This window comes from Balaenoptera ricei, chromosome 19, assembly GCF_028023285.1.
Source record: "Balaenoptera ricei isolate mBalRic1 chromosome 19, mBalRic1.hap2, whole genome shotgun sequence".
Lineage (NCBI taxonomy): Eukaryota > Metazoa > Chordata > Mammalia > Artiodactyla > Balaenopteridae > Balaenoptera > Balaenoptera ricei.
Genome location: NC_082657.1, coordinates 37,076,998 through 37,100,959, shown reverse-complemented (window position 1 = coordinate 37,100,959; position 23,962 = coordinate 37,076,998). Strand labels below are relative to the sequence as shown.

The 23,962-nt window shown below is 39.2% G+C and overlaps 1 protein-coding gene across 10 annotated transcripts in view; it reads left to right on the top strand.

Moving 5' to 3' along the window:
* The window catches only part of CNOT1 (CCR4-NOT transcription complex subunit 1), a 98,224-nt gene that overhangs the window by 4,659 nt on the left and 69,603 nt on the right, over positions 1 to 23,962 (top strand). For 8 of the 10 annotated variants that reach the window (XM_059905226.1, XM_059905223.1, XM_059905227.1 and 5 more), the window contains exon 2: positions 17,846 to 18,118. In XM_059905226.1, coding sequence (XP_059761209.1) covers positions 18,017 to 18,118 — 102 coding nt within the window. In that variant the 5' untranslated portion in view covers positions 17,846 to 18,016. Of the gene's footprint in view, positions 1 to 1,338; positions 1,399 to 4,844; positions 4,893 to 17,845; positions 18,119 to 23,962 lie in introns of all 10 variants that reach the window. The other 2 variants (XM_059905222.1, XM_059905221.1) reach the window with 2 other exon arrangements.

Below are 23,962 nucleotides of genomic sequence, written 5' to 3'. Positions count from 1 at the left end.
AAAAAATAAGTAAATAAATAAAATAAGGTGAAATAAAATTGTGAAGCTATCCACACAAGGCTATTAAATGTGCTTTAAAAGTTAGTATTAAGGTTCTGTTGCCCTTTTTTTGGCCACACCGCGCAGCATGTGGGATCTTAGTTCCCTGACCCCAGGGATCGAACCCGTGCCCCCTGCATTGGAAGCACAGAATCTTAACCACTGGACCACCAGGGAAGTCCCAGTCAACTCTTGATCCATTTATTTTTATCCTTGGCAAAGCTTTCATTTCAAACCGATTTATTACCTGTCGACCATAATGTCCTTGAATATTTCCTTATCCCTTGCCAGCTGGGTTCTAAAAAAAAGTTTTACACTAGACCTTTCTAAGCCCAGTAATACATAATTTGGGCATGTCCTTGATTTGGATTACTCATATTAGTGCTTTTTGTTCTTTAGGTAATGAAGAGGTAAGTGTACCATGTATATATATCCACTGTTATGGCATGGATATTTTAGGAATATTCCTGTTCCCTTTTCAAACAGACAATTATACCAAAGATTACAGAAGTTGAGGTTGTCTGTCCAAAGGTAAAATGTAAAAATTACTTGAAAGTATTTCATTTTGATTTTTGTCTTCAATCAGTAAGCCCTCAAAGGACTCTGGCAACCGCAAAACGTTGGTATGGTAACTTACTTTAATATAGTAACCTAGTTTTGGGATATTTGTGTATAGCTTTGTAGGGTTCGTCTGTGTTTGGGTTTTAATCACTAATTCCCTCTTAATGTGCTGTTATCTACCTTGCTTTCTACCCTTGCTCCCCTGTAGTTTATTCTCAGTTCATCATCTGGAGTGATTCTTATATTTTTAAAAATTATATTGTGTCTTCTGTTCAAAACCACCCATTGATTCTCCATTTGTCTTTAGTAAAAGCCAAAGAAAGTCCTTTTATCACCTACAGGATTTAGCCCTGCCCTATACCTCTTCATATGTTCCCCCTTCTCCCCAACTTACTCTCTTCACTCTCCCCCTCACTAAGTTTACTTCAGCCACACTTGGCCTCCATGCTTTTTCTCACATACGCCATGTACTCTCTGAGGAAGCCTTTGCATTAACTGACAGTCCCTCTGTCTGGAACATTCTTCTCTCAGGTATGTGCAAGGCTAAACCCCTGAGCTCCTTAAAATCTCAAATACTACTTTCTCCGTAAGGCTTACTCTGACCACCCTACTTTGCAATCTCCTCCCGCCCTCCTCAACCCCAGTGTGGTTCACCTTTACCCTTGCTATTTTTCCATAGTACTTAGTGTTTCTTAAAATGCTTGATAATTTTTTATGATTACTGTTTCTTTCCCCCAGTGGGAATGCAGGGATGTATGCATGGCTGTTCACTGATGTATCTCAAATACCTGACACATAGTAAGTACTCAACAAGTATTTGACTAGGTTAATATACATAATAGTAGTGTGTAAACTGTTCTCTGATAAGTTTTGGTAGCCACTTCACATTAGCCGTATACTATTTCCTACCATTTGGTGGATTTAAGTTGTGCTTGGCTTTGTGTTAACTTTGTGGAAAGTCAAACTTGAGGTGTTCGCATGTAGGGCCCACCCTGCAGAAAGTGGATGCAAAAGCTATTTTCTCAACAAGGACACTATTGATGTTTGGGCAGAATAGTTTATTGGTGGTGCTGTCCTCCTTCCTTGCAAGATGTTTATTGCATCTTTAATTCTCATTGAATGCCAATGGCTCTCCCACTCCCACTTTCAAAATGCTTTTGGAGATGATATTGCCCTCTAGTTTATAAATACCAGTAAATACCCTTTTGGGGTTCATATTTGTTGTCAGGGTTATTTTACTTAACTTTTATCCAACTATTGTTGGGGTAAGTCACAAGTTTACTTAAAATTATTTTAATTTTACAATAGCATATGTGAAAACACTACATATGGAAAAGGAATACCATGTTTCACTGATTCTAAAACAAATTTTTAACATTTTAACACCTCTGAAATTGGGATGTATCATGTCGGAAAAAATACTGCCAAATAAAGTTTGTAAGTGATACATAAAATAGTGATGCTATCACAATTAAAGACAAACCAACCTGAAATGAGATTATGGACAATTATCTCCACCTTTGATGGGTGATGAAGGTAGAAGAAATTTACCAAACTTTGACTACATTTTGTTTTCTGTTAAGTCTAGTCAAATTGTATTTTAGGGACCTAGAAATTGAATATGGTATTGGACTTAGCAGGGTTATGGAAAATTTTTGATGCCCTCAAAGCTGGTTGTTTGGTTGGGAGTGGTGGCAAAGAAGAGATAGGGAATAAACCCAAGGTATGTCCCCAGGCACTGATGAAAAGGATAATACACATGAAACAATAGAGAACAGTGTGATTAAATTTTAACAGTATGTGTCATGCATACTGAAGGGAAGGGAAGGTAGATCAGCACATCAACCTGTAGACAATCTGATGTGTTTGGAAGGTTTCAGAGGGGCTGGGGCTTGAGTTAGGCCCTGGTCTTATTACCTGATGGTTTTGTCCTCTTTATGTGGGAGTCTTTGCTTGCCTTCTGGTGACCACTAACGTCCCTCTCTTGAAGGTATTAGGGATCTCCTAGTTGGTAATTCTGATAATTTATAATAGTTTCTTTTTTTTTTTTTATACCGCCAAATGTATGTCATAAGATCTCTCCCCCCATGGTTTTCATAGACTATTATGGATGTATTAGTTATCAGTTGCTGCACAACAAATTACCCCCAAATTTAGCTGTTTAAAGCTTCTTTGCTTTTTATTATTTCACAGGCACAACCTGGCTAGATGCTTCTGACTCACTGTCTCTCACAAAGTTGCAGTGCAAGTATTCACAGGCCATACTCATCTCATGTCTGAAGGGTAGTGAGAAGGGTCTGAAGGGTACAAGCTTACTCATGTAGCAGTTGGCAGGTCTCAGATCCTTGCTGGCTATTGTTTGGGACGTATCAGTTCCATGCCACATTGTCCTCTCCACAGGGTTACTCACAACATGACTGCTTGCTTCTTTCTGTCAGAGCACAGGCTCGGAGAGAGGTAAAACAGAAGTTAGTCTTCTTGTAACTTAATCTTGGAAATGACTTTCTGTTCTCTTATTTTGAAGCCACGTTTAAGGTCCAGCCCACACTTTAGGGGAGCAGATTACTTAAAGGTGTAAATATTAGGCAGGGATCATTGGGGTTATTTTAGAGGCTGCCTACCACAGTGGACAAAGATTCTTCCTTGGAGCTCTCTTAGGGATGCTATCTGTGTCTAGGTTTTACTTATTACCGTTAAGAAGAGGACTCTCCTTGGTTTCTGATATTAATCACTGTTTCTTCCATCTCTCTGTCCACTCCTTATTTCCCTTTTTGACTTCCTTTATTTTTTTCTTATTGAAGTATAGTTGATTTACAATGTTATATGAGTTTCAGGTGTACAACGTAGTGATTCAATGTTTTTATAGGTTATACTCTATTTAAAATTACTATAAAATATTGGCTATATTCCCTGTGCTGTACAATATATCCTTAGAGCTTATTTATTTTATACATAGTAGCTTGTACCTCTTAATCCCTTGCCCCTATCTTGCCCCTCCTCCCATCCGTCTCCACCCTTTAACCACTAGTTTGTTCTATCTGCGAATCTGTTTCTGTTTTGTTATATTCATTTGTGTTTTTTTTAAGATTTCACATATAAGATAGGATACAGTATTTGTCTTTGACTCCACTAAGCTTAATACCCTGTAGGTCCATCCACGTTGTTGCAAATGGCAGAATTTCTTTTTTTGTTGTTTGTTTTTTTGGCTGAGCCACATGGCATGTGGGATCTTAGCTCCCCGACCAGGGATTGAACCCACGCCCCCAGCAGTGGGAGCACGGAGTCTTAACCACTGGACCACCAGGGAAGTCCCTCATTTTTTTTATGGCTGAGTAATAGTCCATTTTATATATGTGTGTATATAAATGGACACATCTACTTTATCTGTTCCTCTGTTGATGGACACTTACGTTGCTTCCATATCTTGGCTGTTATAAATAATGCTGCTATGTGCTTTGAGGTGCATGTATCTTTTCGAACTAGGGTTTTAATTTTTTTCTGACATATACCTGTGAGTGGAATTGCTGGATCATATGATAGTTCTGTATTTAGGGTTGTTTTTTTTTTTTAATATTTATTTATTTGGTTGCGCCAGGTCTTAGTTGCAGCTCCTGGGCTCCTTAGTTGTGGCATGCAGGCAAGCGCATGGGCTCCTTAGTTGCAGCATGCGTGTGGGATCTAGTTCCCTGACCAGGGGTCGAACCGGGTCCCCCTGCATTGGGAGCTCCGAGTCTTAACCACTGCACACCAGCGAAGTCCCTGTTTTTAGTTTTTGAGTTCCTCTTTTTTGTTTTTTTTTTTTACTTTCCCTTAAGTGCTAAGCTTCCTTAGGACTCTCTATAGCAGGGGTCCCCAACCCCTCCCCACCACAAAGCAGGAGGCAAGCGAGCGAAGCTTCATTTGCTTCTCCCCATCATAGCTTGCATTACCACCTGAACCATTGCTCAAAATTACTGCCCGAACCATCCCCCCCACCCCCCCAGTAGAAAAATTGTCTTCCACAAAACTGGTCCCTGGTGCCAAAAAAGGTTGGGGAACCGCTACTCTATAGGCCCTCTCATTCTCATTTCTGTAGTTCTCCCATGCTGTCATCTATATGTTGATGACACTGAGATGTGTTATTAGCAGCCCATACTTTCCATGCTTCAGACTGTAAGTCTAACTGCCCAGTGGATTTCATCTGTATGCTTTACTCCAGACATGCCTCATTATCTTTCTTGCCCTTCCCACTTTGTCTTCCTCAGTTGTTTCATGTCAGGAGTGAGTGGAACCCACGTGCTTAGTCTGGAAAGGTGAGTGTTTGATTCCTCCTCTTTCTTCACTTCTTTCCTTATTCTTCACAGTTTTAGAATCCTTGCAGTTCCCTCTTGAGTGCATTCACTTCTTTTTCCCGCTGATAGTCTTAATTTCTCTGTGACCTACTCTTTTCTTTCTCAATGTTTCACATTGTCAAGAGTAACTTCTAAAAGTTTTCACCCAATCATGTCCTCTTTTGGTAGGCAAAAGCAGGCTAGAGTTGTAACAAACAACCCCAAGGTATCAGTGGCTTAGCAAAGTAGACGTTTATACTCATATAACTTTCCTCAGATAACTTTCATTGAGAGTGTTCATTTAGGTTACCTTCTATGCAGTAATTCAAGAACCCAGGCTCCTTCCATCTTTTGGTGCCACCCTCCTCTAGATGTTAGGAGTTCTATACATAGCTGGTGCTTGGTGAAAGAACCACAGGGTCGTGGTGCCTGGTGAAAGAGCCAGAGGGTCGTGAGTAGGAGGTTTTATGGAGCAGTGGCTGGTATCATATTTGGCCTACATTTCATTGGGTATAACTTAGTTTGTTAGCCACACCTGTGCAAGAGGCTGAGAAATATAGTCTAGCTGTTTATCCAGGAAGAGGAAACAGATTTGATGATTATCTAATCAGACTCTGCCACTTCCCTATTTCAAATAGCTTCCAGGATTGTCTTTATGATAAAATGCAAAATTCTGAAATGGATTCTGCACAGACTAGAGAAGAAACCCACAAAATGAGTCCCAGTTACCTTCAGAAGGCTTTTCCTCTTGGCTAGTAACAGGATGAGTGTGTTGGGGGGCGGTCTCCTAGGACTGCCATCCCCAGGTTCAGGTTCAGTAATTCACTAGAAGGACTCACAGGACTCGGCATATGGTTGTACTCAGGGCTATGATTTATTACAGCAAAAGGATACAAAGCAAAATCAGGAAAGGGAAAATGCATATGGGGTGGAGTCCAAAGAAGACTAGGCTCATTCTCCCAAGCATGAGCCTCTCCTAGTGCTTCTCCCAGTGGAGTCACACAGGACCTATTTAATTCCTCCAGCAATTGTGACAGCATATGTGTATGAAATGTCTCCCAGCAGGGAAGCTCATTAGAAATTCAGTGCCTAGGTTGGTCATGTAGGCACCTTCTGCCTACCAAATAGCAAAATTCCAGGTTCCCAGAGGGAAAGCAGGTGTTCAACATAAACCACATTTTTGGGTACAGTTTAGGCACAGTGAGCCACTCTTATTAGTTCTGGGAGTGGGAATTCGTTCTCTCAAAGTCCAAATTCTGACACCGGCCAAGAGCCAACCTGGCAAGCCTTCCTAAGGATAGCAGCCTCAGGCCTTCTATGTTAAATTAACTCTTCTGCACAGTGACTGAGGTTCAGACCTCTATAGATTGGGATTTTGTATAGAGAACCTTAGAATATGCAAAAAAAAAAAAAACCAAAACTTTATTGACCTAAGTTTTCTTTTTTTTTTTTTTTGGCTGCGTTGGGCGCGGGCTTTCTCTAGTTGCGGCTAGCGGGGGCTACTCTTCGTTGCGGTGTGCGGGCTTCTCATTGCGGTGGCTTCTCTTGTTGTGGAGCACGGGCTTTAGATGCACGGGCTTCAGTAGTTGTGAGTGGGCTCAGTAGTTGTGGCTTGCGGGCTCTAGAGCGCAGGCTCAGTAGTTGTGGCACACGAGCTTAGTTGCTCCGCGGCATGTGGGATCTTCCCGGACCAGGGCTCGAACCCATGTTCCCTGCATTGGCAGGCAGATTCTTAACCACTGCGCCACCAGGGAAGCCTGAAAATTACTTTTCTATCAGTGGGGAAAAAAAGTTCAATTCCCTTTTCAGCTTCTTGCATCTAAATTTGCATTTATGGTTACCGTTTGTATCCTTCTAGATACTCTGCATATAAGGACATACATACACATGTCACTTGCTTTTAAAAACCCTAATAGATATTTCCAACCTTTCTAGCTCCTTTTTTTAGTGTTAAATGATATTCCATTTTATGATTTACTTAACCAGTGCCCTTTTTTTTTTTTTTTTTTTTTTTTTTTTTTTTAAATTTATTTATTTATTTATTTATTTTTGGCTGTGTTGGGTCTTCGTTTCTGTGCGAGGGCTTTCTCTAGTTGCGGCGAGTGGGGGCCACTCTTCATTGCGGTGTGCGGGCCTCTCCGTATCCCGGCCTCTCTCGTTGCGGAGCACAGGCTCCAGACGTGCAGGCTCAGTAGCTGTGGCTCACGGGCCCAGTTGCTCCGCGGCATGTGGGATCTTCCCAGACCAGGGCTCGAACCCATGTCCCCTGCATTGGCAGGCGGATTCTCAACCACTGCGCCGCCAGGGAAGCCCAACCAGTGCCCTTTTGATGGATACCTAGGCAGTTCTCAGTTGATAATGTTTTAAACAGTTGGTCTGGGACTTCCCTGTTGGTCCAGTGGTAAAGAACCCACCTTGCAAAGCAGGGGACGTGGGTTGGATCCCTGGTCAGGGAACTAAGATCCCACATGTCGCGGGGCCACTGAGCTCGCGCGCCTCAACTAGGGAGCCTGTGTGCCGCAAACTGCAGGGACCACATGCTATGGAACCTGCACGCCACAACTACAGAGCCCATGCACCTTGGATCCTGCCCGCACAACTAGAGAGAAAACCCACACACCACAACAAGAGAGTAGCCCGCGCGCCGCAACAAAAGATCTTGCATGCCTCAACGGAAGATGCCGCGTGCCGCAACTAAGACCTATGCAGCCAAAAATAAATAAAATAAAATAAATAATAAAGTAAATCTTAAAAAAAAAAAAAAGAGTTGGTCATTTCCTGGATGAAAAAGAAATGAGTTAAAAGACAAAGTGCAGAGATGGGGGTTTAGGGGCCTAAAGCTCTTACTATTCATTGCTTTCTGTAAGGTTAGAGATATTTATATCAGGAAATGGCATTAAAACAGTTAGGGACTTCCCTGGTGGCACAGTGGTTAAGCATCTGCCTGCCAATGCAGGAGGACACGGGTTTGATCTCTGGTCCGGGAAGATCCCACATGCCGCGGAGCAGCTAAGTCGGCAGCTAAGCCGGTGTGCCACAACTACTAAGCCCACGTGCCTAGAGCCCATGCTCCGCAACAAGAGAAGCCACTGCAATGAGAAGCCTGCGCACCGTAACGAAGCAACTAGAGAAGGCCCGCGTGCAGCAACGAAGACTTAACACAGCCAAAAAAACACAAAAAAACCCCAAAACAATTAGACTCTTTAAAATATTGATTTTGAAGTTATAATACAAGTTTTTAAAATCATACATCTATTTCTCTATTATCATGTCTTCACAACTCTACTACTTAGTAGCTGCAAGTTAAACTTTCTCTTTAAAGTTGGGATAATATCTTCCTCAACGAGTTATCAGGTTTAAATAAACTAATATAGTTGACCCTTGAACAGCATGAGAGTTGGAGCACCAACAGCTTTGAAGTCAAAAATTCACAGGTAACTTTACAGTTGGCTCTTTTTATCCATAGATTCAAACAACTTTGGATATAGTACTATATTGAAAAAAATCCGCATATAAGTGGACCCTTTCATTTCAAGCCCCTGTTGTTTAAGGGTCAACTGTATGTAAAATGCTTAGAACAATTCTAGTACTTAAGTGTTTGTTGTGATTATGCTCCCATAAGTTATCCTATTATGTCCACAGTAATTATAACTGAAATTTTAATAAGTGAGCCAACATTTTGGATGAATGGCTTGGAACTGTGCAGTGTAAATCTAGAGTCCCTGCCTCCTGGAGGAATATTAAATATCAGGATATGTATTTTGTTTTAAGTTAGTGCTTAGTTGGTCATGAAGTTCTGTAGAAAATAGTGAGCTCTCTTAAAACCAAAGGAAGAAGTGAGACATCTGGGAAAATTAGTAATGGTTGCTTCTGGATGCTAGAGTAGATAACTTTTCCCTGATTTTTATGGGCCATTAGTACTTTTCAACTTTGTCCATTATGGTAACACTACCCACATGTGGCCTTTTTTTTTTTGGCCGCGCCACAAGGCATGTGGTATCTTAATTCCCTAACCAGCGATCGAACCTGAGCCCCCTGCATTGGAAGCGTGGAGTCTTAACCACTGGACCGCCAGGGAAGCCCCTAATTTTATACTAAGATTAGTTAAAATTAAGTAAAATATTAAAAATTCAGTTTTTCAGTCACCCTAGCCACATTTCAAGTAGCCACATGTGGTTAGTAGCTGCCACATTGAACAGTGCAGTTGTGGAACATTTCCATAATTGTAGAAAATGAATGAGAGAAGAAGGCTCAACTCAGCTTCTTCTAGTCAGGATGCTACTTTTAAGACTTGGGAATTTTCAAGGTCAGACTTTGGTATTAGTAGACCTCAGAATTCTATGTATTTTTAATACTGGAAGTTGGGGGTTCAGTAAACTGATAGCCTTGGGTCTGGTCTATTTGGCTTCTTAAAGTACCTGTTGGTACTTAAACCTAGAGCAAGTTAGGTGATAACTATGAAGGTTGCTATGGGAAACCAAAGTGTCTTTACAGGCCTGTCTTTGGTCCAGTTGAAAGAAATTAAGGGGAGAAAAAAGGAATCAGTGGGAGGGGCTTTCCTTATCTTAGTAGCAAGAGATTGCCTCAAGCTATACTTTCCTTAAACTAGTCCCAGAGCTATTTGTAAAGTCAGTGGTTTTCTAACTTTAAAATGCATAAGAATCACCTCCAAAGTTTAAAATGCAGTGTCCTGTTCTCTTTCCCCAAAGATTTCGACTCTTTTGGTGTAGGGTGATGCTTAGGAATCAGCATTTTATTTATTTTTAATTTTTTAATTATTTTTTTTGGCCATGCTGCGCAGCTTGCAGGATCTTAGTTCCCTGACCAAGGATTGAACCCCTGCCCGGGGCAGTGAAAGCTCAGAGTCCTAAACACTGGATAGCCAGGGAATTCCCAGGAATCAGCATTTTAAATACCTCTCTTCTCCCAATTCTTATATACAGTTGCCTTAGTTGCAAGCATTACAGTAAATTCTGTATTCTGTTAAGACCCTTGAGATCAGTGTTTACTTTTGTGTTTTCTATAGCATCTAAAGTTATGTGCATGGTATATGGTTAGGCTCAAGTGTTTGAATTAATAGGGCCACCTCTAGCAGATGATTTTTATGGTACACTGGAGTGAAATGAAAAAGGAGCATTTGACATTTTGCATAATCCTGATAAAATAAGGGATGATAATAGTAAAATTTTTCAATTAAAAATATTTTCAAAGTTTAGTGAATTTGAGCTTGTTTCTGTTTTCAGGTTTATGTCGGTTTTATGCTTGAAAAGGCTCCATACATTTTAACAGTCTCCAAATTGTTGACAGTCATCATCAGAGAGAAGCCTTATTTGCATAAATAAATATGTGATACATTTAAAACATTTCTTCGAGCCATTCAAAAATTTAAAATTGAAATGCTTAAAGATAAAGGCTCATCCTTTTTTATTGACAAAATGTAATACCTTTAGAAAAATGTGAATGTATTTTGAGCCCAACATTAAAAATGATGTGAAAGTAAAGATGAAGCTTTAATTTGAGAGTTTGTGTGCATAGCAGCATTGCAGCTGTCTTGGATGCCACTTAAACAGAGAAGACAAGAGATTTAAGGGTATTAATTGCTCCTGTCAGGAGCCAACCACTCAGCTTTACCATATCATCACTCTGGACCAGTCAGTAACAATTTGGTCTGCCTGGCTATACTCCTTTAGCATGTGGTTTGTAAACTTCTCCAGCAGCTCCACTGAAAAGATTTGACAGTTGCTTACTTTTTAGCTAGCTGTTAAAGCTGATGTTGAGGTGATAGAGCATCATCAGTAGTTGTGGCACACGGGCTTGGTTGCTCCGCAGCATGTGGGATCTTCCTGGATGATGGCTTGAACCTGTGACCCTTGCACTGGCAGGCGGATTCTTAACCACTGCACCACAAGGGAAAGTCCCCTCTTCCTGTCATCTTTCTGTTGATTTCTTTTTTTTTTTTTTAATTTTGATTTTATTTATTTATTTATTTATTTATGTCTTTGGCTGCGTTGGGTCTTTGTTGCTGCACGTGGGCTTTCTCTATTTGCAGCAAGCAAGGGCTACTCTTCGTTGCGGTGCGCGGGCTTCTCATTGCGGTGGCTTCTCTTGTTGCGGAGCATGGGCTCTAGGTGCACGGGCTCAGTAGCTGTGGTGCACGGGCTTAGTTGCTCCACGGCATGTGGGATCCTCCCAGACCAGGGCTCGAACCCATTTCCCCTGTATTAGCAGGCAGACTCTCAACCACTGCGCTACCAGGGAAGCCCTCTGTTGATTTCTTTAAACAAAGTTTTGTAGTTTTCATTGTACAATCTAGTATGTTTTATTAGACTCAATTAGGAAATTTTAAAAATGAGTTCCTGTTGATACTTCTATTTCGAATTAAATATTTCAGGTTTTTTAAAGTTTCATCTTTACTACATTGATCTGCACTGAATCTGGATTCCTAATAATGTATTTGCTGTATCCAGTAATATATAAAAGTAGCTTAAAATTGCAGTAAAATGTTATTGCTAACAGTAAGCTTATTGAGTTAAATTTCTTTGAATTTTCTCTGTCCTTAAAAATATATCCCACTGTACCTCAAGGATGTTCACATACTGTGTTTGGTAGTTTCTTGAAATATTCGTTTTCACTGTGTTCTTTGTTATCAGCTTGATATTCCAGTTCATTCTTTGTGCTTGATATTAGTTTTTTTCTTATTTAATTAAATTTCAAACATAAATATGGTTCAAAAGTCAAAACCATATAAAAGATATAATCTGTGAATTTTTGTTCTGATTTCTATGTCTTCTACCCAGTTCTCACCCACTCCAGTATAGGTAACTTTTTATTAGTTTATGTCTGATCTTTCCTGTGTATTTTTTGCAAAAAAGCAGCTATGTATATGTATGCATATATACAAAACAAAAAGTAGCATATATATAGAAATTAAAGCTTAAACAAAGAGTAGACTACTTTGTACATAGTCCGAGATGTTTATTCACCAGTCACCACCTCATGGCCATTCCTTTGCTATGATAAATATTGCTGCAGTGAATAACATTGTGCATATGTTACATGTGTGAAGTGTATAGATTTCTTGGACTTCTTTAAAAATGGAATTTTAAGTGAAAGCCTCTCTGTAATCTCTGTTAATCTAGAGCTTATTTTTTCTGCACATGTTAACATGAATGTGTTTATGGGATGGGATCATGCTGTTCAGAGTACTGCAGCTTTTCAGTCAGTGTCATGGGTATTCTTTTACATTAACACTTAGAGGATTAACTATAAACCACAACTGCTTTGGTATTCCTTAGATTGGATGTTCAGGAAACAATTTGTAATACTGTGTAGTGTTCTCCAGTTAAAATGTGAAGTAATTTTACATAAGTTGGACTTCTACATACCATTTTATAAACTTTCTTTCATTTTCCAGTGTGTAGTGAACGTTTACAGCAAAACTACGTTTTAAATGTCTGTTTCATATGTTGGGTGGGATTCCATTGCATGTAGGTAGATAATCCTTCACTGATGGATATATAGATTGTTTCTAAAATTTTTAATATTAGGAAAAATATTGAGAACACACTTAAACAGTCTTCCAGAATTGCTGTTTTACTTTTTATACAACCGTATCTTTGGGAGATGTTTTGTTATCACTGTTCAGGTAACAGCTGTCTTATAGTATATTGCTGTCAAATGTCAGTGCCCTTTCATTCATAGTGTTAAATTGAGAAATGCTGGGGGGAATAACAGTAGTAGAATTACTGCTTGGAAGGATTTAGTGTTTTTGTTGCAAGATTATTGCTATTATTGTTTCCACTGTTGAAATCCCAGCGCTGTGATAACAAGTCCTTTGGGGTTTTGGAAGACATATGCCTGTGTACATTTTTAATAATGAAGATAAGGAGGCCTATTGAAGTGGTAGCTGTTTTTGAACTGTTCTTTAAGACTTTGCCTTAATAGGAAATTAATAATTATTTAAAGTCCCTGAGTCCCTGGTGTATTATGGAGACCAATACTAGGCACCGCATATACAAATAGAATGCTCCTGGGCCACAAATTCCTTACAGTTAAGGAATATCTTGGAATCTCAAATTTAGTGATCTTGAAAGAATTTAACATTTTAGTGGAAAGCTGTTGAATAGTCGCGTTATAGCTTTGCACTTAACATATTTCAATAAACATGGCCTATAGAACATTGTGACCCAATTTATATATACACATTATGATGCTAAAGGTTAATTGGAAGGGTCTTAACAACTTGATAGTGTATGCTACTGAGGCAATTAAATTAAAAATCATCGTTATTTCCTCTCATGTGATTGTTATTTCCTCTCGTGTGATTGTTATGTCTGACTAGGAAAATTTCAGTGGGTTTCCATGCCTTTTGGTAGAGTCAAAATATAGGTTGCAAAATCCTAAGCTTCAGTTTACAGCTCTTCAAATATGTAGTGAGCTCCTACTATGGGCCATGTAGTGCTTGTAATAAGTTGGTGAACAATAGACAATTATGATCAATGCCTTCATGGAATTTACATATGAGGAGATGGGCAAATATAAATATGTTACCCATGTTTGGTGATGTAATGTGGAAAAAAGGGGGGGTTGCAATTTTGTGGTCAGGGTGATCCTCACTGAGAAGGTGACATTTGTGTAGAGTTGAAGAAGTGAGGTAGTTAGCCATCTGGGTATCTGGAAGAAGAGGATTCCAGGCAGAGGCATCTAAGGTGAGAGTGTGCTGGAGAAGCAGCAAGGAGGCCATTGTAGCTAAAGGGAATTGAGCAACGGGGAGTGAAGAAGAGGAAGGCCAGAAGAGTACCAGTGGCTAGGTTCCATCAAGCTGTGTTCGTTCATAGGCCATTATAAGGGCTCAGGCTTCCATTCTGAGTCAGTGGAGGGTTTTGAGCACAGGATGACCTATCTTGAGTTTTTTTTTTTTTTAAATAAATTTATTTATTTTATTATTTTATTTTATTTATTTATTGTTTCTGGCTGCATTGGGTCTTCATTGCTGCGCTCGGGTTTTTCTCTGGTTGTGGCGAGCGGGGCACACTCTTCGTTGCGGTTCGCGGGCTTCTCATTCTGGTGGCTTCTCTTGTTGCGGAGCACGGGCTCTAGGCCTGCGGGCTTCAATAGTTGTGGCATGTGGGCTCAGTGGTTGTGGCTCGCGGGCTCTAGAGCGCAGGCTCAGTAGTTGTGGCACAGAGGCTTAGTTGCTCCGCGGTATGCAGGATCTTCCCGGACCAGGGATCGAACTTGTGTCCCCTGCACTGACAGGTGGTTTCTCAACCACTGCATCACCAGGGAAGCCCTGAGTTTTTTATATTTGAAAAGTCTTTTTCTTTGGCTGTTGTGTTGAGAATAGACTTGTAGGGAGCAAGGGTGAAAGCAGGGAGACTAGTTAGGAAGTTAACATAGTAATCAAAGTGAGAAATGATGGTGCTTTGTTATCATAGCTATGGTGAGAAACGACTGGATTCTGTGTATATTTTATAGGTAGAGCCAAAAGAATTTTTTGACAGATTGATTATGGGGAGTGGGGAGTCTAAGAATTTGGCCTGAGTAACTTTAAGGACAGAGTTGGTATCAACTGAGATGGGGTTAACACGTATGGGGTGGAACATTATGGGGGGCAGGGTGTGAAGATCAGGAGCTCTTTTTTTTTTTTTTTTTGGCTGTGCCACACGGCATGTGGGATCTTGGTTCCCTGACCAGGGATCGAAACCGAGCCCCCTGCATTGGAAGTGCGGAGTCTTAACCACTGGACCACCAGGGAAGTCCCAGGAGCTCAGTCTTGAATATGTCGTACAATATTTGAGATGTCATTAGGAAATTAAATAATATATTTCTAGACATCCTGAGAAATTTGGGTTGGAGAAAGAACTTATAGGAGTTATTGCTGTAGGTGGTTTTGAAAGCCATAAGACTGAAGTATATCAAGAAAGTGAATATAGAGAAGTCCAAGGACTCCAGTACTGTGAAGTCAAAAGAGGAAGGGCCAGTAAAGGAGACTGAGAACAAGAGACCAGTGAAATGGCATTTTAGAAACAAAGTAACAAAAGTGTATCTTGGAGGGAGGGATCAGCTTGTCTAAGGCTTCTGGATGGTTAAGGTGATCACATGTCCTAGTTTATACCTGTTGTCTTGGTGTAAATTGTTAATGGTACCCTGTTTATTTTCAGAAGCGTCCTACTTTGATTAATAAATTATGTTGTCATCCTACTAATAGATCTCGTAAGGTGATGGTTCAATATTGGTCATTAGTTTAATGCATTAACTTGCTCATGTAATGAAGATTGGCTTGTTGAAATTTGTGTTACACTAGTATTTTTATCCTTCGCAGTCTTTTTTTTTTTTTTTTTTGGCCATGCCTCGAGGCTCGTGGGATATTAGCTGCCCAACCAGGGATTGAACCTGGGTCCTGGCAGCGAAAGCGCCGAGTCCTAACCACTGGACCGCCAGGGAATTCCCTCCTTCACAGCCTTTAGATGTTAACATGGAGAAGTTGGAACCCTTGTCATGGGACTCATATCAGAAGAGAAGATAAAGTTGAAGTGCCAAAGTATCAGGAATTCATTTTCTTGGAAGGTTGTTCAACACTTGTTTTGCTGGATTTGTGCTGTACCATAGGTAAAAAAATAATTAAAATAGGCTGTGATCACATCTGTTTTATGATAAAGTGATTCTGTTGTCCCTCTGTGTTAGCATTTGTGATACAAATTCTGAGCAAAGAGAAACTTTATGTCTTGCAAGCTCTTATCTATTGCCTTTTTGTATGTAATTGTGAATAATAATTATTAGATGTGTGTAATATAGTGTAAAGTAACTACTGTTCATGTGAATAATATACTTTGAATAATACAGTTTTAGCTGAACACAACTTGTAAAAATTAAGAATACTTTGAATTATATTTGGCACTAAGAATAAACATTTTATTTTATTGTTTTAGTTTTAGTTTAGTTTTTTGGCCGCACCGTGCAGCTTGCAGGATCTTTAGTTTCCCGGCCAGGGATTGAACCTGGGGCCACAGTAGTGAGAATGCCAAGTGCTAACCACTGGACCACCAGGGAATTCTCATCTGTGTCCTTTTTTTTGTCTTAATGAGTATCTTTCCTGCACAGTTTTGCTTCATTCTTTTTAACAACTGCCTTGTTTGGATATACCATAATTTATTTAAGCAATTACTTTTTGCTGCACTTTCTTTTTGCTATGATACACAGTATTTCAGTCAAAACCTCTGTTTCCTTTGAGTTCTTGAGGCAATGTACATGGAGGGATACAGTCTTAATTGTGGAATTTAGGTTCAGGGGTAGTGTAAGAAACACTTTTTACAACATTGCCACTTTCAGTTTCAGAAAAGATGGTACCAGTTAATGTTGTTAACAATCTGATAAGTCCTCTGTTTTATGGTGTGTTCTCAAACTTGGATTTTTGCTAGTCTGATACAGAAAATATGCTGTCATCGTAATATGAAGGAACATCTTGCTCTAAGAATTTATAGCAAGCAAGTTTAGTTACATATAATGGATAGATATAAGCACAATTTATCTTTAACTTCTCATATGTTATTACTTTAGAATAAACAAAAATACCTTGCCACATTCCCAAGATTCTCTTACTTTTTTTTTTAAGGAGGATGTGGAAAAGGATAGCATAGGTAGAATCTTTGCTCTGTATGAACAAAACAGAACAAAAATGTAGGAACAGTGTAGTCTTTCTACATTGTTAATAAGTTATTAAAGATAAAGGCTTAAATGCCCTTACCAAGGAGCTTTTAATCTTCATGAATTTTCTTTACCTTACATAGTAAGTTCTTATGTTAATGAAAGTATGAGCAGATTTCAGATCATGAAGCTGTGGACAAGCTTAGCTCCTCGCATTCAAAGATTTTTGTTTCAGCAGTGGTACTTGGTGAATTCTTAAAAAAACTTGTGGTGTTTTTTGTTTGTTTGTTTTTTTGTGTTGTGATACAGAATAGTTCCTCTGACTCAGCAGGTTGTTGGAATTAAAATGATAAGCATCCTGTCATTTTAGCTATATTGCTGCTTCAAGCTTCCCTTTCTAAATTTTCCTAGTGCAGGAAGGAATTTGGGTTCTGAGGCCCTTAACTTACTTTTAAGCTAGCCATTCAAATACCTGAAACATATATCCTAAGATACAACTTTAAGACCAAACTATTGTATGATTCTGAAGCAGTACATAAGTAGTAAGGTGAATAGATGGGATCTTATAAATAAGTTGTAGATATTGTGAGAAGAGGGATCGAAAATGTCAGATGAGTGTTTCTTTCCACAGACCTTAATTTTACTTAAGTACTTTTCTGTGGCTTCTAAAGGGAATAGTATAAATTATCATTGAAATTGATAGAGTAGAAGCCTCAAATATTATAGGACGTCTTGCTAAAAACGACAACTTTTTTGTGGGGGGGGTGGGTGTGATATATTTTTTTTATACTAGCCCTACCTAATTTTTAAAACTTGGCATCTTTTATCGATAGTGGTTGAGACATCTTAATTTTTTTTCTTTTTAAAAAAATTTTTATTTATTTATTTTTATTTTTGGCTGTGTTGGGTCTTCATTTCTGTGCGAGGGCTTTCTCTAGTTGCGGCGAGCGGGGGCCACTCTTCATCGCGGTGCGCGGGCCTCTCAGTGTCACGGCCTCTCTTGTTGGGGAGCACAGGCTCCAGATGCACAGGCTCAGTAGTTGTGGCTCACGGGCCCAGTTGCTCCGCGGCATGTGGGATCTTCCCAGACCAGGGCTCGAACCCGTGTCCCCTGCATTGGCAGGCGGATTCTTAACCACTGCGCCACCAGGGAAGCCCGATCTTAATTTTTTTAAAAGATCCTTAGTGGTATTTCAGGTATTAAGATGGAAAGATGGTTATTTAACCCTTTTTAACCCTAATAAAAAGTTAACTAATTAAAAATACCTTTTTTTTTTTTTTTTAAACAGGTGCCATGTTTCAGAACAGAGTAAGACCCCTGGTAAAGAACTGAAGACACTGTACAGACACCAGATATAGGCTAATTACAAAGAAAGCATTAACCTGCCTCTGAGGTGACTAAAGGGGAATAATGGTGATTTTGCGCCGGGCTCGGCCGCCTGCTTCCGCCCCAACCAGCAATGAATCTTGACTCGCTCTCGCTGGCCTTGTCTCAAATCAGCTACCTGGTGGACAATTTAACCAAGAAAAACTACCGAGCCAGCCAGCAGGAAATACAGCATGTAAGTAAACTAGTGAGAAAACAAGCACCATTAAAGGAATGAGTATGCAGTGAAAAGAAAATTGGAAATTTTTGTGGGTATGTTGCATGAAAAGTAACTTTTGCCCCTTATTTCAAGTGATTTCAGTTTAATATATAAAAGAGAGCTTTCACAAGGTTGTTCAGCTGTCACCATCTAACTCCAGAATGTTTTCATCCCCCAGAAAGAAACACCTGAATCCATTAGCAGTTGCTTTCCATTTCTCCCTCCCTCCAGCCCCTGGTAACCACTAACCTACTTTGTGCTTCCATGGATTTGCCTTTCTGGACATTTCATATAAATGGAATCATACCATATGAGGCCTTTTGTTTCTGCCTTCTTTCACTAGCGTAAGTTTTCAGGGTTGATCCATGTTGGAACATGCATTTAGATATTTAGGTTTGGTTCCACTTTTTGGCTGTTGTGAATACTGTGGCTGTCAACATTCATTTACAAGTTTTGGGTGGATGTTTATTTTAAATTTTGAGGATATATACCAAAAAATGGAATTGCTGGGTCATATGGTTACTCTGACTTTCTAAAGAACTGCTAGACTGTTTTCCAGAACACTGTATCACTTTTCACTTCTAGGAGCAGTGTATGAAGGCTCTAGTTTTTCTTGATCCTCACTAATACTTGTTATTGTGTGTCTTTGCTTTTAGCCATTCTAGTGGGTGTGAACTGGTATCTCATTGTAGTTTTGATTTAGAGTTAATGATGCTGAGCATCTTTTCATGTGCTTAATTGTATATCTTTGGAGAAATTTCAGTTTGTCCCCCCACAACCTTTTTTTAATTTTTTATTATTTATTTGGCTGCATCAGGTCTTAGTTGTGGCTCCAGAGCACATGGGCTCAGTAGTTGCGGCACTTGGGCTCCCTAGTTGTGGCACGTGGACTTAATTGCCCCACGGCATGTGGGATCTTAGTTCCCCGACCAGGGATTGAACCCACATCCCCAGCATTGGAAGGTGGATTCTTAACTACTGGACCACCAGGGAAGTACCCCCCACCACCAGGGAAGCCCTAATTTTATTTTTAAAATAGATAATATAGTGGGACTTCCCTGGCCAGTGCAGGGGACACGGGTTCGAGTCCTGGTCCAGGAAGATCCCACATGCCGCAGAACAACTAAGCCCGTGAGCCACAACTACTGAGCCCTCGTGCCACAACTGCTGAAGCCCGCGAGCCTAGAACCTGTGTTCTACAACAAGAGAAACCACCAAAATGAGAAGCCCGCACACCACAATGAAGAGTAGCCCCCGCTCACCGCAACTAGAGAAAGCCCGCGCACAGCAATGAAGACCCACTGCAGCCAAAAATAAATAAATAAATAAATAAATAAATAATTTTTAAAAACTAGATAATATATTAACCTGATTACTCTAGCTACCCATTTCTCCTACCCATAGGCAACTGATACTACCTATTTCTTAACTGTCCTTACAAAGATATTTGCATATAGAAAATAGGGAAATATTTCCCATCCCTTTTCATATGGTGGCATACAGTATAAACTGTTCTGCATCTTGATTTATTTAATTTATTTAGTTAACTAGTTTATCCTGGAAATGATTCCTTATCCATACACAAAAAGCTTCTTCATTCTTTTAAGGGTGCATAGTAAACCATGATATGGATGAATCATATAGAATTTACTTCACTATTGATGACATTTAGGTTATATAAAATTTTTTTTTTTTTTTGCTATTGACAGTGTTGTTACAAGGTCATTTCTTACATGCATATATCTGTTAGTATGTAGGATAGATTCCTAGAAACGCAAGCTTGGGCAACTCTTCTGCTCTGCTCTCTAATGGAAAAGCTCAATTCTTAGAATTATATATTTCTATTTGATTTTTTTCTTTTCATGTAGCACTGTTTCTCTGGTACATTGAAAAAGCAGGTGTGTATGCTTATGGAGTTTATTACATTTGATGCTGCTTTAACAAATTATAGTGCTTAAGTTCGTTGTTCTAATACCTTCAGTGGTCCTCTTACTATGGAACAAAGTCAAAGCTCCTCAGTAAAAAGTTTCAGGGCCCTTTAAGTCCAGTTCTAAATGCGTTTCTTGGAATTCTGTTCTTTCAAGAACCAAATCCAATACCACCTTGCCAGTGAAGACTTACCCTCCTTTTCCTTTATTTGGATTAATTCCTTAGGCTCATTCTGAAAGCTGTGTTGGTCAGAATGTGACCTAACAGTTTCATGCAGCTACTATTTAAACATCTGCTGTGTGTCACATACTCTTCTTGTGTGTGTGTGAGCTTTTTTTTCAAAGATTTAATAACATGTATACATGGGAGAGACTGAGGAAGACTGAGTAACTCCTAATCAACTTTTTACTGAAGTAAAATGTACATACCAAACAATTCATAAATCGTAAGTGTGCAGATGAATTTTCATAAAACGAACATAGCTATTAATAACCATGCAGATTAAGGAAATTGATACTAGCATCTCAGAAGCTGTTTTAGTTGTTGAACATATCACTTACGACCCAGCAGTTCTGTTTCTGTGTGTGTACCAAACAGAAATGCATATATACATTGATCAAAAAACCATATATTGTGATAGCCCAAAGTTGGAAACAACCAAGTGTCCATCAACAAGGTATACTAAGAAGCAGTGAGACTATTTTGTGGAACAACATGGATTGATCTTACAGTGTTGACTGAAAAATGCTAAACATTCTGTCAGTTCAGTAATTCTGTGCACGGTCAGTTCTCTCGTCATAGCAACCATTCAAGCATTTACAGTGTTCCAGGCATTATTTTTAATGTGATTTTATGTCAGTTCTCACATTCTTGTTACAGTCATGCAGGATGCGTAGTGGGTAGTATTGTTCCCATTTTACACTAAGGTTCAAAGACATTAAATATTTTTGCCCACTGGTACTCTGCCTGAAAGTGGCAGATGTGAGATCGGAACCCACAACATTCTTATGTTGAATCTCTTTGTAATTGTTCACGGAAGACAAAGAGGTAGAAGGAAATTAGAGACTCTGGATTGGAAGGTCATCTAGTCCCAAGTTTGACCCCCTGACAGCCCCTACTATAAAACATCTTCCACTTTTTGTCAGAGTGGCCTTTCTAAAATGTATAGCTAATAGTCTCTTTGCCATTTTAAAATCTTTTGTGTGTCTCTGTCCAACTCAATTTAAAGCTCATACTCCCTAAGCTGGGCCTCTGTTGCTGTTCTTTGGAAGCAGATATGAGACATTTTGGAATGCAGGTTATTTATAAGGTTTCAACACCTGTAGGAGGAGGAGGACTGATTGGAAACAGAATTGGACAGAAGGAGAACTACAGTGGAAATCTTCATCAACTCCATGGGGAATTCTGGGATGGGTATCAGAGTTGTCCCATGGGGGGCCCAAATGGCTAGGCCTTCATATCCCTGTTGTTATTGTGTGAGGGCTCCTTAGGGAGGGCATGTTCCCTTGGGTAGTATGATTGTATCTTAGACATTGAAGGAGCTGATTGCTGGGACACCTGCAACTTTAACTTGAAGTGGGAAATATGGTGGCACTGTCTGAATTTACCCCAGCAAGGCTCTGCGTGATCTGGTCAATTTAATACTATATTTTAATTGGTTTGATCATCTTCCCTACTCCCAAGACCTCATGGTGTGGGACTGTCCTTTAGTTTATGTCTCTTATACCTAGCATTTAGTAAGTGTTCAAATGCAATTGGAATGAAAGAAGGAATAAATTAATAAGTAATTGATTTTGAAGGTAAATGTTAGAATGCTTGGTTTCAGCCTATGGCTGAGGTTTTCAGTGTCTACAGATATTCTTTAGACAAGTGTGTCCTCAGTGCTACCTTTGCAGATAGTCCCCTCTCTTTTACTTTTAGAATGATTAGGAATTTAGAACTGGGATGGGAGCAGGGTTCTAGTTCTTGACTCTTGTCTTGATTTCCTTTGGTGATATGTAAAGGCTTATTGCAGTTCATAGATGCCTAATATATTTTTAGTGCCATACTTTTTGGGGCTTAGACTAATAGGTTGGCTAGGATTGTGTTCCCTTTGTTATTTCTCCTACTGACAAGTGGAAAGAAGGAATGTTTATTGAATGTATTAGATGTATGAGTTCCCTAAACATGAACAATGAGCTAGTTAGTATTACCATTTTATAGATGAAAAAACAAGTTTAGAATTTAATTTGCCCCCTCAGTCAGGATTTTATGATGTTCTTTAGAGGAGCAGTCCCCAACCTTTTTAGCACCAGTGATCGGTTTCATGGAAAAAATGGGCGGGGATGCGGGAGGGAGAGGGTGATGGTTCAGGCGGTAATGGGAGCGATGGGGAGCGCAGATGAAGCTTTGCTCCTTGCCCACTGCTCACCACCGCTCACCTCCCGCTGTGCGGCTGCTAGTTCGAGGCCCAGGGCTTGGGGACCCCTGCTTTAGAGAGTAACTCCTATAGTTGTTCTTTTCTTTAAAAATATTTGTTGTCATTATTAAAGAAATTATGTAAGTAAAATATAGAAAAATCAACTCTGGTTTTTCTACTCAGCTTTTTAACACTTTGGAGTATTTTTTGTCTTTGCATTAAAAGTAGTTTATAAAAACATTTTATACTGTTCTTTAAATGATAGTCTCTGTAAATATAATTTTAAAACATTTTGTTAAAATTTCAAATTTATTTCATTTATAAAAATATAATAAAATAAAAGTTAAAAATTAAAATTTATTACATAAGTAAAATTTATATTAAAATTAAGTAAAATTTATTTATACTACTCACACACACGAGTAGTATAATATAACCCCCATGAATCTATCATCTACCTTCATTTGAAGTCATGACCAATCTTGTTTCATCTAACCCATTCTCCTCAGTTGTTTTAAAGCAGATCCCAGTTATAATTTCATCTATTTATATAAACCTAACCTCAATACTGTTATCACATCTTTTTTAAAAAAAGCACAGTAATCCTTTTTAACAAAATTGTATTGAAGTATATTTGATTTACAGTGTGTTTCTGGTGTACAGCAAAGTGATTCAGTTATACATATGTATATTATTTTTCATATTCTTTTCCATTATGGTTTATTACAGGACACTGAATATAGTTTTCTGTGCTATATAGGAGGATGTTGCTGTTTATCCATTCTGTATAATAGTTTGCACCTGCTAATCCCAAACTCCCAATCCTCCCCCACACCCCATCCCCCAGCAAGATAATTCTTAAACATCAAATATCCAGTTAACATTCACATTTCCTCAGTTTGCTTCATAAAAAAAATTTAAAAGTTGATTTGAGTTACGACCACCCCCCACCCCTTTCCTCAGTCTGGTTGTTGCGTTGGCCCTTACTAAATCTCTTTTAAAATCTATAGGTTTTCTCTCCCTCTATTTTTCTTGCAGTTATTTTGTTAAAGAAATCAGGTTGTCCTGTAGTTACCCACAGTCTGAATATTGCTGATTACATTCCCAGCGTGGTATTTTACATGTTCTTCTGACTGTTGTATTTCCTGTAAATTGGTAATTAAATTTGGGAGCTTAATCAGATTAAGGTTTTTTCTCCCTTAGGACAGTTTTACAGGTGGTGGTGTGTACTTTAATTAGGTTCATGATGTCTGGTCATCTCTATTTTTGTCATTTTTAGCAGGCTTTGTTCATTGCCTGGATTCATTGATTTGTTAGGGATTGCAAAGTGGTGACATTCTAGTTGTTAGGCGTTTTTTATTAGTTGACATAGTTCTGTAAAGGGAAACTTGCCCTTACCAACTGTAACTATCTGGTTGCCCGAAGTACAGTTTATATAGGAAGGGCTTGATTCTCTCTCTTTATTTGCTGATTTTCAAAATGACTTGTTTCCT